The following is a 16,029-nucleotide window of genomic DNA, read 5'->3' as shown; positions in this document are numbered from 1 at the left end:
TGTTTTGCTGTTTGCTTATGGCCGTATACAGCTCATTGAGTGCGGTCTTAGTGCCAGCATCAGTTTGTGGTGGTAAATAGACAGCTACGAAGAATTTAGATGAAAACTCACTCAGAAGATAGTGTCATCTACAGCTTATCATGAGATACTCTACCTCAGGCGAGCAAAACCTTGAGACTTCCATAGATTTCATGCACCAGCTGTTGTTTACAAATATATATAAACCGCCACCCCTTGTCTTACCAGAAGCTGCTGTTCTATCCTGCCGATACAGTGTATAACCCGCTAGCTGTATGTTATTCATGTCGTCGTTCAGCCACGACTCAGTGAAACATAAGATATTACAGTTTTTAATGTCCCGTTGTTAGGATATATACGGGTTTGTAGTTCATCCACTTTATTATCCAGCGATTGTGCGTTGGCCAATAGTACCGATGGCAAAGGCAGATTAGCCTCTCGGTGCCGGATCCTCACAAGGCACCCCGATCTCCTTCCGCGATACCCCCATCTCTTTTTCCTGCTAATGACGGAGATGAGGGCCTTTTCGGGTGTCTGGAGTAAATCCCTCTAATCCGACTCATTAAAGAAAAATTCTTTGTCCAGTTCAAGGTGAGTAATCGCTGTTCTGATGTCCAGAAGCTCTTTTTGATCATAACAGACGGTAGCAGCAACATTATGTACAAAATACGTTACAAACAATCCTATTACTGATCCTATTACTGCTCAGACAATCTCTGGGAATCAAAATGGCATACCCATACTCCAATATTTCACAATAATGTCTTGCAATCTGGAGGGTGTCTTTTTGCATTCCCCCAATGGTCCAAATGTAGAATCCGTACCCATGCCAATATCATGGAAGTAATGGTTTGAGAACATTCCAAGATTGGAAAGACATACAGTGGGGGAAAAAAGTATTTGATCCCCTGCTGATTTTGTATGTTTGCCCACTGATAAAGAAAGGATCAGTCTATAATTTTAATGGTAGGTTTATTTGAACAGTGAGAGACAGAATAACAACAAAAATATCCAGAAAAACACATGTCAAAAATGTTATAAATTGATTTGCATTTTAATGAAGGAAATAAGTATTTGACCCCCTCTCAATCAGAAAGATTTCTGGCTCCCAGGTGTCTTTTATACAGGTAACGAGCTGAGATTAGGAGCACACTCTTAAAGGGAGTGCTCCTAACCGCAGCTTGTAACCTGTAAAAAAAACACCTGTCCACAGAAGCAATCAATCAATCAGATTCCAAACTCTCCACCATGGCCAAGACCAAAGAGCTCTCCAAGGATGTCAGGGACAAGATTGTAGACCTACACAAGGCTGAAATGGTCTACAAGACCATCGCCAAGCAGCTTGGTGAGAAGGTGACAACATTTGGTGCGATTATTCGCAAATGGAAGAAACACAAAAGAACTGTCAATATCCCTCGGCCTGGGGCTCCATGCAAGATCTCACCTCGTGGGGTTGCAATGATCATGAGAACGGTGAGGAATCAGCCCAGAACTACACGGGAGGATCTTGTCAATGATCTCAAGGCAGCTGGGACCATTGTCACCAAGAAAACAATTGGTAACACACTACGCCGTGAAGGACTGAAATCCTGCACCGCCCGCAAGGTCCCCCTGCTCAAGAATACATATACATGCCCGTCTGAAGTTTGCCAATGAACATCTGAATGACTCAGAGGACAACTGGTGAAAGTGTTGTGGTCAGATGAGACCAAAATGGAGCTCTTTGGCATCAACTCAACTTGCCGTGTTTGGAGGAGGAGGAATGCTGCCTATGACCCCAAGAACACCATCTCCACTGTCAAACATGGAGGTGGAAACATTATGCTTTGGGGGTGTTTTTCTGCTAAGGGGACAGGACAACTTCACCGCATCATTTGACGGGGCCATGTACTGTCAAATCTTGGGTGAGAACCTCCTTCCCTCAGCCAGGGCATTGAAAATGGGTCGTGGATGGGTATTCCAGCATGACAATGACCCATAACGCACGGCCAAGGCAACAAAGGAGTAGCTCAAGAAGAAGCACATTAAGGTCCTGGAGTGGCCTAGCCAGTCTCCAGACCTTAATCACATAGAAAATCTGTGGAGGGAGCTGAAGGTTGGAGTTGCCAAACGTCAGCCTCGAAACCTTAATGACTTGGAGAAGATCTGCAAAGAGGAGTGGGACAAAATCCCTCCTGAGATGTGTGCAAACCTGGTGGCCAACTACAAGAAACGTCTGACCTCTGATTGCCAACAAGGGTTTTGCCACCAAGTACTAAGTCATGTTGTGCAGAGGGGTCAAATACTTATTTCCCTCATTAAAATGGAAATCATTTTATAACATTTTTTACATGCATTTTCTGGATTTTTTGTTTTGTTTTTCTTTCTCTCACTGTTCATATAAACCTACCATTCAAATTATAGACTGATAATTTCTTTGTAAGTGGGCAAACGTACAAAATCAGCAGGGGATCAAATACTTTTTTCCCACACTGTAACTGGTAATGAGTAACTCCTTTTTTCTATATTTACAACTTAGGTTAGCAATGTTGGCCTATGGAGTCCCTTGGGAAACCCAACTACCAAACCATCCAATGATGGGATTTATAAATAAATTATCTGTGCTCCCAAAAGGACTGATCTCTGTAATATTTAAACAACTTATGGAAAGCTTATTTTCTGAGCTAGCCATTAAAAAAGTATGGTCCACAGTTCTAAGTGAATCTGAATAACCCTTTAATTGGAACAAAATATGGAAAAATTTGACCTTGTTATCCCGTAATCCAAGCAGGGAGTGTCCTGCAGTTAAATGCTTCTGGGACAAAGTTACAAAATTAATTTCAAAGTGCAGAAATGTAAATATTCAATGCTTTGCATCTACCATGTTAACAATGGTAGTTCCTTGAATCGCTCAATTAAATCAGAGACTATTACTGCTCACAGGCAGCACTGCAGCAAGAAAAATATGTTGGCTCTTGGATGGCAATCACCTCACTCGCTCTCCCAATTTGCCAGTGGATACAGCTACTATTAGAAGTTATAACATTAGAATTATCGACAGTGACAATTCATGGTGCAACGTCAACAGTGAAGAGGCGACTCCGGGATGCTGGCCTTCTAGGCAGAGTTCCTCTGTCCAGTGTCTGTGTTCTTTTGCCCATCTTAATCTTTTCTTTTTATTGGCCAGTCTGAGATGTGGCTTTTTCTTTGCAACTCTGCCTAGAAGCCCAGCATCCCGGAGTCGCCTCTTCACTGTTGACGTTGAGACTAGTGTCTTGCGGGTACTATGTAATGAAGCTGCCCGTTGAGGACTTGTGAGGCGTCTGTTTCTCAAACTAGACACTCTAATGTACTTGTCCTATTGCTCAGTTGTGCACCGGTGCCTCCCACTCCTCTATTCTGGTTAGAGCCAGTTTGCGATGTTCTGTGAAGGGAGTAGTACACAGCGTTGTACCAGATATTCAGGTTCTTGGCAATTTCTCACATGGAATGGCCTTCATTTCTCAGAACAAGAATAGACTAACGAGTTTCATTCGAAAGTCCTTTGTTTCTGGCCATTTTGAGCCTGTAATTGAACCCACAAATGCTGATGCTCCAGATACATTTACATTTTAGTCATTTAGCAGACGCTCTTATCCAGAGCGACTTATAGTAGTGAATGCATACATTTCATTTCATTCATTTTTTTTTCTCCGTACTGGCCCCCTGTGGGAATCCAACCCACAACCCTGGCGTTGCAAACACCATGCTCTACCAACTGAGCCACAGGGAAGATACTTTGGGGTCACAGTGACGGATACTCAAATAGATACTCAAATAGTCTAAAGAAGGCCAGTTGCATTGCTTCTTTAAATCAGAACAGTTTTCAGCTGTGCTAACATAATTGCAAAAGGGTTTTCTAATGATCAATTAGCCCTTTAAAATGATAAACTTGGATTAGCTAACACGAAGTGCCATTGGAACACAGGAGTGATGGTTGCTGATAATGGGCCTCTGTATGCCTATGTAGATATTCCATTAACAAAAATAATCTGCCGTTTCCAGCTACAAGTCTTTTACAACGTCTACACTGTAGTTCTGATGAATTTGCTGTTATTTTAGTGGAAAAACAAGGACATTTCTAAGTGACTGTCACGCCCTGACCTGAGAGAGACGGTTTATTTCTTTATTTTGTTAGGTCAGGGTGTGGGGTGGGCAGTCTGTGTTATATTTCTATGTTGTTTTTTCCTTTGATTGGCCGAGTATGGTTCCTAATCAGAGGCAGCTGTCTATCGTTGTCTCTGATTGGGAATCATACTTAGGCAGCCCTTTTTCCCTCCTTCAGTGTGGGATCTTGTTTTTGTACAGCTCAGTAAGCCTGCAGAACGTGACGTTTGTTTTTCGTTGTTTATTATTTTGATTTAGTGTTCTGAGTTACAATAAAGAAATATGAGCACTTACCACGCTGCACCTTGGTCTACTCCTTTTGACGACCGTCACTGTGACCCCAAACTTTTGAACGCTAGTGTATATCAGCGGAGGATCCTCAGAGGAGGAAGGGGAGGACCATCCTCCTCAGTGAAATTTCTTACAAATAATGATAATAAAATGCATATTAATTACTTAAAATCATACAATGTGATTTTCTGGATTTTTGTTTTAGATTCCGTCTCTCACAGTTGAAGTGTACCTATGATAAAAATTACAGACCTCTACATGCTTTGTAAGTAGGAAAACCTGCAAAATCTGCAGTGTATCAAATACTTGTTCACCCCACTGTGTGTGTGTGTGTGTGTGTGATATATATATATATATATATATATATATATATATATATATATATATTATACACACACTGAATGTATAAAATATTATGAACACCTGCTCTTTCCATGACAGACTGACCAAGTGAAAGCTATGATCCCTTATTGATCCACTTCAGTCAGTGTAGATGGGGAGGAGACGGGTTAAAGAAGGATTTTTAAGCCTCGAGACAATTGAGACATGGATTGTGTATGTGTGCCATTCAGCGGGTGAATGGGCAAGACAAAAGATTGAAGGGGGTAGGGTATTAGGTGCCAGGTGCACCAGTTTTGTCAAGAACTGCAAAGCTGTTTTTATTCTCAACAGTTTCCTGTGTGATTCAACAATGGTCCACCACCCAAAGGACATCCAGCCAACTTAGCCCAACTGTGGGAAGCATTGGAGTCAACATGGGTCCCTGTGGAATGCTTTCGTCACCTTGTAGAGTCCATGCCAAGACGAATTGAGGCTGTTCTGAGGGCAAAAGGGAAGATCTTCTTAATGTTTTGTACACTCAGTGCTATTTTTTTTTTTACTTTCTTTGCTTTTGTGCCCACGGGTAAGTGGTGCTGGTGATCAACTTCTGATAAACGTGTCCTACCTTTGTTCATGTGTAAAGTATTTCCATGTTGCGCGACAAACATTGGCATCATACTTCCCTGTTTATCTATAAACATTGGCACAGCATCCTTCAAGAGAGCATATTTCTGTCTTAGGCTATACCACTGAAGGTTATCAACATCTATACACACTTGAGCTTTGATCAATCAACCACCAACACAGCTATCATAATCAATTACTTGAATCTAGTCATTTCACATTTGCTGTTCCTATATCAATAAAAAAAAGACGAGACAGATCACCAAAAAACAGAAAAACTTTACATAACGCAACCACACAGTGAGTGTTGATAGTGTGTTTATAGAAAAACAATCAACACTGCGTAACAGTTCATCATAAACAGCTACCTGCATCACTACTGTTTGTTTAGTTTAACCAGACAGAGGTGAAATATGGGAGGGGGAAACCAGGCAGAGATCTGCTTACTAAGACTGTGTGACAGAATAGTTAAAGGTTAAATAAAAATACCAGTATTCTCTATATAAAGTAAAGAAAAGCTTTTACTAGGATTGCATAAACTCAAACAAAGTATTGCAATGTCACATGCAATTTGATTGTCCAATCAGTTTCAGTATGTTATATTTATTTACTCATGTGCCTCTGAAAGGCAAATACTAGGACAACGGAGAAAGAAAGATAAAATATATTAAGTACAGACTAAAAAGCACTCACTTCCCACAGTGTAGACAGTGTTCTGTTGCGAGTAGAGCAGAGAGTGAGCAGGCTTCTTTGTACACAGTCCTATTGGGACAGACAGAACACAGTCAACCAGTCCTGGAGTACAACTCCAACACTCTCTCACTACTGCTGCTTCAACTGTATACAACCACCCTAAAGCTCCTCTACAGGAAATAGGCTCTATAGTGGCTTAATCAATTACAACAGCGGACTTGTATATCTTGTACACTTAACTACTACTATTGCCTCTGGATGCTAACTGCAGAGCTGTTAGCCTACTTCTCCTGTACCTGTTTGAGGCTCTGGAAGTGTGTGGAGGAGTAGAGGAGACATAACAGGAGAGTGAGAGAGAGATGGGGGGGAGAGAGTCAGGAGAAGAGAGTGTGAGAGAAGAGGAAAGAAGGTAGAGTGTGTTGGAGACCATAGAGGAGAAAGATTTCGGAGAGGTGAGAGGAAAAGGGGGGGACAGAAAACAATACTTTACCTGTTGTTCCTTAAGTCGAGACAGGAAAGAGGTGAAGCAGGAGAGTGAAGTATATTCTCCAGGTGAGTTTGAGTGTGTCCTCTTCCTGGACAGGTTTGTCACCAATCTGCAAAGCACAGGTGTGTGTGTGTCCGGTCTCTACCCTGGTTCCACTAGTGTATGTGTTTGCAGGTGTGTCTCCGCTCTACACAGCACAGATGTGTGAGGGAGTGTGTTAGTCCCTTCCTTGAGAAACCTGATAGGGTGTACTATTGCTGCTATTAATTTGACTGCCTCTCTGCGAAATACTGACAATAGAGGGAGGGAAGAAGGGATTGGGGAGGGAGAACGGGAGGGTCTTAACTGGATGAGAGAGACAGTCGGGAGGGAGAGAGCAACACACATACTTTGAGGAGCGGGTGTTTGCTTTTTAGCAGTGAAAGGCTACTACAGTATACATTGACCACAAACCCAAGCGGACAATGGAACATCGCCAGGAAATGTCAACTATAGCCCAACAAAGTTTGAAAATGTGAACGTTACTTAGCCATCACGGTCATTTACCGGACATAGAAATAGATTAAGTATTTTTTTATATTTTAAGAAGGCTGGCCACATGAATTAGAACAAACAGGTAACTAACTGCTAAAACAAAGGAAACACCAACAAAGTGTGTTATTAGGGCGTTGGGCCACCACAAGCCCTCAGAGCAGCTTCTATGCGCCTTGGCATAAATTCTAAGTGTCTAGAAATCTTTTGGAGGGATGCGACACCATTCTTCCACAAGAAATTCCATCATTTGGGGTTTTGTTGATGGTGGTGGAAATGCTGCCTCAGGCGCCATTCCAGAAACTCCCATACATTTTCAATTGGGTTGAGAGCTGGTGAATGAAAAAAAAGCACCATTAATGCCATTATAAATGTTATACATGCTTATGACTTATGCTTGAATGCCTACTTTAAATAGTTATCTAATGAATGAATGCTTTTTCATGAAAGTTATTTTTACCCATTCATTCAATGGTGGTTCATCATGAAGAGCCTTCGATTCCCTTTGGTGGTAATGTTGATGTGCGTGTCCCATTTTAGGTTGGCTTGGAATGTCAAAAAAATATAAAATAATGTCTTGATCACATAAAAGCATCAATATAACAGTCCCCTACTGGAATTTAAGAGTTTATAACCACCATATAACCAGTAGATCAGGGCAATAAAATAATGTTTTAAAACAGAACATGATCGTTCTGTTTGAACAGGAGTTATGCGTGTTTAGTGTCATTTATAGAGCATCCTTACCTGAGGATATGTGACCCAGATGACAGGACACGCTTACCATCAAGATGGAGGCTGCATCAAATACAGACATTCGGTTGGACACTTCCATCATACCAAGTAGAAATGCTAGATAATAGAAATGCCATTTAACATTACATTTCATTCAAAGGCAGACAAAATGAATTAAATTCAGTCCAGTCTACATTACGTGTGACATGTTCTATCACACAGGCCTATTTTGCATGTTGTAAGATTGACTGTAATCCAAAGTGAACATGCAACTGCCTGTTATCTTTTATCATCGGGCCAGAGAGAGTGGTGGTACTGCACATTTGCATAGCACAAGAGAAAAACAGACATTCCATTATTCAAACTCAGGCATATGAAAGGCATTTTACTGTAGAAAACAGAATGGAGTTTACCAGAGCGCTGAAATGTTTATGTCAGACTGTTTCTCCTACACATCCCTGGGATGTTCCCTCAGATAGATGGTTAGCTGGCACTGATCTATTTTTGGTTCTCAAAGTCTAGTTTTAAATTTAAGCTGTATTTTAAATAAGTCTTAATAGCAGAGTAGCTTACCACTTCCTGGCAAAGATAAACACTGACCTATCCTCTTGATGTGAGCCACGACCTCCGACTCTCCTCCATCTCTAAATTAAATCTTATTGGTCACATGCGTGTTTAGCAATGTTATTGCGGGTGTAGCAAAATGCTTGCGTTTCTAGCTCCAACAGTATCCTGCGTCTTGAAGTTCACCACCCATGGCGTCTGTTGATCAGTCTATCGCTCTACCTGAGCCGACCCTGATAGCCCATTTACACAATCTCCCGGCAGCCGCTGCTGCTGAACTTTGACCCTTCCGCCTCAAAAACACACAGGCCCTGTCCAGAAACAATCCCTCTTGCCCAATGGCAACTTTCACCTGTGCTAAATTCCCCCACCCTCCTCCTTAAGCACTCCTGTGGATCTTAAAAGTTTGGGATTCAGAACAAGTGAAAGTTGCCCATACGAACAGATCCAGGATCTGTGCATCTACCCCCAATCCCAACATTAACCATTAGGGGCTTAAACCCAAAACTGACAGATCAATGTCTAGGAGTTTCATTGCATGCAATGTGGTATGACGTGGCTGATCTCTGGGTTGGCTTGTTCCTAAGAAAGATGGCAGCACTGTCACTGTCTGGTCTGCATCATACCAGAGGAAAATCATAAACACAGGTGATGTACACTGTGTTCAAAACATTAGGAACACCTGCTCTTTCCATGACAGACTGACCAGGTGAAAGCTATGATCCTTTATTAATGTCACCTGTTAAAACCAATCAGTGTAGATGAAGGGGAGGAGACAGGTTAAATAAGGATTTTTAAGCCTTGAGACAGATTGTATATGTGCCATTCAGAGGGTGAATGGGCAAGAAAAAGTGTTAAGTGCCTTTGAACGGGGTATGGTAGTAGGTGCCAGGTTCACCGGTTTTGTCAAGAATTGCAATGCTGTTGGGTTTGAGTGTTCAAGTTTCCCGTGTGTATCAAGAATGGTCCACCACCCAAAGGACTTCCAGCCAACTTGGCACAACTGTGGGAAGCATTGGAGTCAACATCTCTGTGGAAAACATTCGACACCTTGTCAAGTCCATGCCCTGACGAACTGAGGCTGTTCTGGGGGCAAAATGGGGTGAAACTCAATATTAGGAAGGTGTTTAATGTTTTGTACATTCAGTATAAAATGTATAAAGATAAGAGTACAAGAGTATGAATGAGACGTTTTGACATTTCAGCTAGAGCCTCCCAAGACTGCCTTTAGCTGAAATGTAAACGATAAACGGCTGCTTTATATTCCTAATCTTTTTTAATCTGCACTAAATGTACAGCCCAAAGGCTTGCTAATGCTATGCAGTCTGTTTCAGCATAATGGGAATCATACACTTGGCATAGGAGAGCTCGAGCCAGTACTTACACCCATCTATCATCCATGGAAATGTCAGTCATTATCAAGCCTAGTCATCATCTCCCACATCACATCTACTACAACCCCAAAATGAATCCACTGTCTTTCGGTACAGACGTGATATTTTAGAATGGAAATTGCATTCTAGTCTTGGAGATTTCCGTGCTAACATGGAGGGCAATTTACCCAAAGTCTGTCCGTCTAGCTTCAGCCTACTATCAAAAACACCTATTCTGCCACACAAAGCCAGCAGGTAAGTCTGGGGCAAATCCTAACTTCCCATTGACATCAATGTGTGGCTTAAGCGGAAGTTAGTATTTGCTCCTAATAACAGACAGAACAAGTGAAGAGCCTCAGTCAACTGCGCTTAAGTGAAAATGTATCTTTATTGATACCCTAACACAAATCAATGGCAGAAACTAGGCAAAATATAATATACTGTATATCAACACACCCCTATGATATGAGCCGCTAACGGGAACAGGTATGGGTACTTCACCACTCGGACTCAAATCACACCCTACTCCTTATATAAACCCAGCAAAAAAAGAAACGGCCCTTTTTCAGGACCCTGTCTTTCAAAGATAATTCGTAAAAACCAAAATAACTTCACAGATCTTCATTGTAAAGGGTTTAAACACTGTTTCCTATGCTTACTCAATGAACCACACACAATTAATGAACATGCACCTGTGGAATGGTCGTTAAGACACTAACAGCTTACAGGGGGTAGGCAATTAAGGTCACAGTTATGAAAACTTAGGACACTAAAGAGGCCTTTCTACTGACTCTGAAAAACACCAAAAGAAAGATGCCCAGGGTCCCTGCTCATCTGTGTGAACATGCCTTAGGCATGCTGCAAGGAGGCATGAGGACTGCAGATGTGGCCAGGGCAATAAATTGCAATGTCCATACTGTGAGACACCTAAGACAGCGCTATAGAGAGACAGGACGGACAGCTGATCGTCCTCGCAGTGGCAGACCACGTGTAACACCTGCACCGGATCGGTACATCCGAACATCACACCTGCGGGACAGGTACAGGATGGCAACAACAACTGCCCAAGTTACACCAGGAACACACAATCCCTCCATCAGTGCTCAGACTGTCCGCAATAGGCTGAGAGAGGCTGTACTGAGGGCTTGTTGTAAGGCAGGTCCTCACCAGACATCACCGGCAACAACGTCGCCTATGGGCACAAACCCACCGTCGCTGGACCAGACAGGACTGGCAAAAAGTGCTCTTCACTGACGAGTCGCGGTTTTGTCTCACCAGGGGTGATGGTTGGATTTGCGTTTATTGTCGAAGGAATGAGTGTTACACCGAGGCCTGTACTCTGGAGTGGGATCCATTTGGAGGTGGAGGGTCCGTCATGGTCTGGGGCAATGTGTCACAGCATCATCGGACTGAGCTTGTTGTCATTGCAGGCAATCTCAACGCTGTGCGTTACAGGGAAGACATCCTCCTCCCTCATGTGGTACCCTTCCTGCAGGCTCATCCTGACATGACCCTCCAGCATGACAATGCCACCAGCCATGCTGCTTGTTCTGTGCGTGATTTCCTGCAAGACAGGAATGTCAGTGTTCTGCCATGGCCAGCGAAGAGCCCAGATCAATCCCATTGAGCACGTCTGGGACCTATTGGATTGGAGGGTGAGGGCTAGGGCCATTCTCCCCAGAAATGTCCAGGAACTTGCAGGTGCCTTGGTGGAAGAGTGGGGTAATATCTCACAGCAAGAACTGGCAAATCTGGTGCAGTCCACGAGGCGGAGATGCACTGCAGTACTTAATGCAGCTGCTGTCCACACCAGATACTGACTGTTACTTTTGATTTTGACTCCCCTTTGTTCAGGGACACATTATTCAATTTCTGTTAGTCACATGTCTGTGGAACTTGTTCAGTTTATGTCTCAGTTGTTGAATCTTGTTAAGTTCATACAAATATTTACACATGTTAAATTTGCTGAAAATAAATGCAGTTGACAGTGAGAGGATGTTTCTTTTTTTGCTGAGTTTAGTACACCACTTCTGACCACCGCCATAGGTGGTGATGCTCTATTTAGAGAAAAGGGTGTGATTTGAGGCGTGCCCTCAGTTTTCTATTCAGTCACTCTGCAGAAGTGCTGGACCAGAAGATAGGGATGTTAGAGAACATGATTGGATAGTCAAACATTATACAGTTAAGTCTGGTGATGTCTGGGTGGATTTAGAGAGCTTGAGAGGGTTGATCCTGTGGACTTGGGGGGCTGCTCAACTTGTCATGCAGCTCAGGAGAGACCCCTGGTGGTGAAACGTAGTATCTACACCAACTATGCACAAAGAAACCAGAGGATTCATTCATCACTGTATTGACTTGACTAAAAATCATGTGACAATAACTATGAGAAACATATGCTACACCATTTGAAATTATTGCCCTTTTTTACTCTTCTCATACATCTGAATGTTGATAAAGTGACATTGGTGTGAGTTATTGACAAGGTAAAGTATAGTTTAGATGACATAGCCAGAGCAGCCCACCAACATCTGACATTGGAGGCAAAGACATGGATATTGTACATGAGCTTGTGAATTTACGCCAGAAAGACTCCATTGACATAGAAAAATCAATAAATTGTACGTTGAACCCAAATTCATAGGCAAGCTCATTGAATGTATTTTCCAAACGGTTCAAAAAGGATTGTTTTTTTGTATCTTTACTTTAGAGAGATGCCTTAGATCAACACCCTAAGGCAGAATACATAGAATTACAATTATACAGAAACTACCTTTAAATATACAAGCACAAAGACACAAAACATGAGGGGGGGAAAGCCCACAAAATAATTCTTAATACAAACCAATAGTATGTTGGGGATCGATATTTAAAAGGATCTTGCAAAGTAATTTCTTGGTCTGTAGCTTTCAAAAATGGGGATAAAATGTTTGGGAAAACAACAAAATGTTTATCTTAAATCTTACAATGCCTTGTCAAACTTGTCTTCAAATGTTTCAAGTAGCAAATTGGAGAGAAACAAACATTGTCTGAGGTGTGGACGCAAGGTACTGAGCAGATAAGTAGACAGACAGAAGATAGGGTGCCACTTGGGATGCAAACCCCATCCTCTAAGTGCACTACTTTTGCCCATAGCCCAATAGGTCATTGTCAAAAATAGTTCACTACATGGGGAATAGGTGCCATTAAAGGCACAGCCTTGAACACTAGAGGTGGCCTTTTCCCTTCAGATCAGAAACACTGGGCTTCGTTATAACCATATCTGACACTGACAGGCTATATACTGATTCAGACATAGACAACACAATATTACATAGAAGTAGTAATCAATCACAATAATACAAATGATCTAACAGTAATAATTATACAGTTATATACCGTTGATTCTCCTCTCCAGTCACAGGTTTCTGAATCTTTACAATGTCTTCATATAAGCCATAATAAAAAAGAACAGAACACCATCAATTCATAAGAAAAATAGATTGAAGTTAGTGGAAAAAAGTGCAAAGAATATTCTGGGGTGTTTTTTACTTTGTTTTTGCTTGTCTGTTTCATTTTTAGAAATTGATATAAAAATAAAAAATTGAAATCAAATTAAAAACATAGAACATTAAAACCCACTTCTGTATGGCCAGGCGCTCTGGTCCAGGTGGGGAAGTAGGACCGCTCTCCAGTACCTCTCTGTGTGTGTGTGTGAGATTTGCATGTGTGTATGTGTTGCTTGTGTGTGTGTTGTGTGTTTAAGGTTTAGCGTAGTGGCTCTCAACTCCGGTCCTCAAGCTCCGGCAGTGTACAGGTTTTTGTTCCAACCAGGTCCTACAAAACAAATAATTTCGTTTTTAAAAACTGAACGTTGGATTTATGCTGTAGTGCACACAATACTTTTATTCTGCTAAATCTAAGAGATAATAAATAAAGCTAGGTATTCCTTCCCTGTGAGGTGAGCACAACAGAAACAGAGGTACGTTGTCAAGGCAACACACCCAGAGACCCGAGGTTGGAACAAGAACCCGCCAATATGGCCGCGACGGCTAGCACTGTGATCATAAAAGGCAGAATCCAGCTCTGACTCAAACACTCTGACCGGTAAGCACACACACTAAAAGAGCAGAGTCAGGCTTAGCGCTGATAAGCGAGGGGAGCCAGGAGGAGAAGAGGGCCGGGGTTGAACACCACTGAGCATGTGCGAGAGAGAGCGTAAGTAGCGATTCATTCTGCAGGTATGGGTGCTGAGTTAGGGTTTATGGTTGTGGCTCTACTGTGAGGACTGGGAGTCGTTGTTCTTGCTGTCCTGGCTGTTGGGGGTCTTGTTGTTGTTCCAGGGTGAGTTTGCGCCCCCCAGGGCGGGGGAGCTGCCGAAACTGTCCTCGTCCTCCAGGCCCCCCCCTCCATTGGCCGTGTCGAACTGGCCATTCTCCAGCCGCGTGATCAGACGCTCATCCTCGTCTCCAAACTCCCCTCCCATCAGAGTGGGCTCGCCCACCATCATCACGTCCTAGAGAGGGACAGCAAGGGCCGGAACATTATCCCCACAACCATGGGGGAGAACCGAGCATGGACGATCCCAAAGGACTTTGAAAATGGGATGGATGGGTCTGGGACTACCGTTGTTACTCGTAATGGTGAGTTTTGGGCTAGATGAGACTCATGGGATATAAAGTGTTTTTATGATTAATATTTTACATGTCCTTGAAGGCCTAAAATTATATGGACATTTTAAAGTAAAGCTTTTTGGGACCTAATAAGGATAATTCATGTTTCAGTGTCTAATATTCAGTGACTGTCCATCCATGCTCACCCCACTTACAATCAGACATAACGCTGGGTTTCAGGCACCCAGCCCAAATATTCAACAACATCTACAACAGGCCCAATGCCAGCCTCTGTTCCAGGGATTTGGGTATTATCGCCCTTCCCTGTTGGTCAGCGGTGGGCAGCCCTAATCCTTGAGTGCTGTATCATGGGGGTTTTCATTCCACCTCGGGTCTCATTGGCTCACTCAACCAATAGCTGCACAGCTGCCTGTGAATTCTATGTTTTGATAGGTAGAAGCGGCTTTAAAGGGTGTAGGACGATAAAGCAGATTGAGCGGCATGTCTCACCCGCTCCAGGTAGACACTATCCCGATCCACAATACAGGATCAGATTGGCATATCTCCACTCCTAACGTTAATAGTTAGAGGGAAGATATTGTATCCGATCCTGGGCCAGCGGTAAGGGGTAATGTCTACCTACTGAATGAGAGTGCAGCCCCAGAGGACCAGGTACTGCCCAGCACTGGCTCACGTCAGGGAGTCTTTGGTATCATAAGCATAATATACACTTGCACTATCCCCCAATACCCGTAGCCTACTTTCCCCACTCTGATTTTAAGACCAAATGCCCCACCTCCACCCTTCCTCCTCTCAACCCCTATCCTGCGTTCCCCGATCCCAAACAACCCTGCCTTGAACTCATATCCGTATCATACCAGCCCCCATCCCCATCTTTCCTGGCCCCACACTCCATGTTACCTGTCCCAACCCCCCACCCCTACTCCTTGTCACTCTCTCCCCACCCCACCTCCAAACCCCCATCGTTCCCCGCTCCAAACCCCCGTCGTTCCCCGCCCCCATCGTTCCCCACTCCAAACCCCCATCGCTCCCCACCCCCATCGTTCCCCACCCCCATCGTTCCCCACTCCAAACCCCCATCGTTCCCCACAAGGTCATGTAGATGGGATGCTTACAGGTACCTGTGTGGAGAGGGGGAAGTTGTTAGCAGGACTCTTCTTCTTGCTGTTGTTGTTGTTTCCTCCTCCAGCGCTCATGTTGCTGCCGCCAGACATCTTCCTTTTCCTCCGCTTGTTGGGCGCTTGTCTGGCCGGCTCAGCTGGATATAAAGAGAGAGGGAGAGGTGTTACTGAGATCTGCAGTGTGTGTGTGTGTGTCTCTGACATGGTTCAAATCATTTTCATCGACACGCCACATGACAGTGTAAGGCTGCTGAGTTACAGCCTAGGCTTCAGGTCTTGATCAGGTTACTCATCACCCAAGTTTGGTTCACCATATAAGTGTGTTATCTGTATACAGAGAGTGTGATGACTGTGTTTACCTGGTGGGGCCACCATGCGTTGCCACTTCTGGAAGAGACAGGTCTTAAGACAGTCTCTGGGACTCAGACTGTAGGTCTTGTGTCTGGACATCAACTCCTGCATCGGCTCCAAGATCACACACAGCTAGATGAGAAAGACATTGACAGTCAGACTACCAATACTGCTTCAGCACCTCT

At 43.4% G+C, this 16,029-nt stretch overlaps 2 protein-coding genes across 10 annotated transcripts in view; both read right to left on the bottom strand.

Moving 5' to 3' along the window:
* LOC106604404 (prominin-1-A) overlaps window positions 1–6,817 on the bottom strand; it is a 34,734-nt gene extending 27,917 nt beyond the window's left edge. The window contains exons 1-3 of one of the 3 annotated variants that reach the window (XM_014199004.3): window positions 6,563–6,817; window positions 6,073–6,141; window positions 4,438–4,563 (exon numbers count right to left, since the gene is read on the bottom strand). The gene's annotated coding sequence lies outside the window, so the exon portion shown is untranslated. The remainder of the gene's footprint in view (window positions 1–4,437; window positions 4,564–6,072; window positions 6,142–6,562) is intronic. The other 2 variants (XM_014198994.3, XM_014199010.3) reach the window with 2 other exon arrangements.
* Window positions 6,818–10,131: 3,314 nt separating this feature from the next.
* The window catches only part of ldb1a (LIM domain binding 1a), a 43,699-nt gene continuing 37,801 nt past the window's right edge, over window positions 10,132–16,029 (bottom strand). For 4 of the 7 annotated variants that reach the window (XM_014198964.3, XM_014198932.3, XM_014198946.3 and 1 more), the window contains 3 exons: window positions 15,853–15,976; window positions 15,488–15,630; window positions 10,132–14,254 (listed from right to left, as the gene is read on the bottom strand). In XM_014198964.3, coding sequence (XP_014054439.1) covers window positions 14,015–14,254; window positions 15,488–15,630; window positions 15,853–15,976 — 507 coding nt within the window. In that variant the 3' untranslated portion in view covers window positions 10,132–14,014. The remainder of the gene's footprint in view (window positions 14,255–15,487; window positions 15,631–15,852; window positions 15,977–16,029) is intronic. The other 3 variants (XM_014198939.3, XM_014198972.3, XM_014198982.3) reach the window with 3 other exon arrangements.

The sequence above is a fragment of the Salmo salar genome, chromosome 01 (genome assembly GCF_965601325.2).
Source record: "Salmo salar chromosome 01, fSalSal1, whole genome shotgun sequence".
Taxonomy (NCBI): domain Eukaryota; kingdom Metazoa; phylum Chordata; class Actinopteri; order Salmoniformes; family Salmonidae; genus Salmo; species Salmo salar.
The sequence above is the reverse complement of the archived record's forward strand: the minus strand, read 5'-3'. Positions and strand labels throughout refer to the sequence as shown.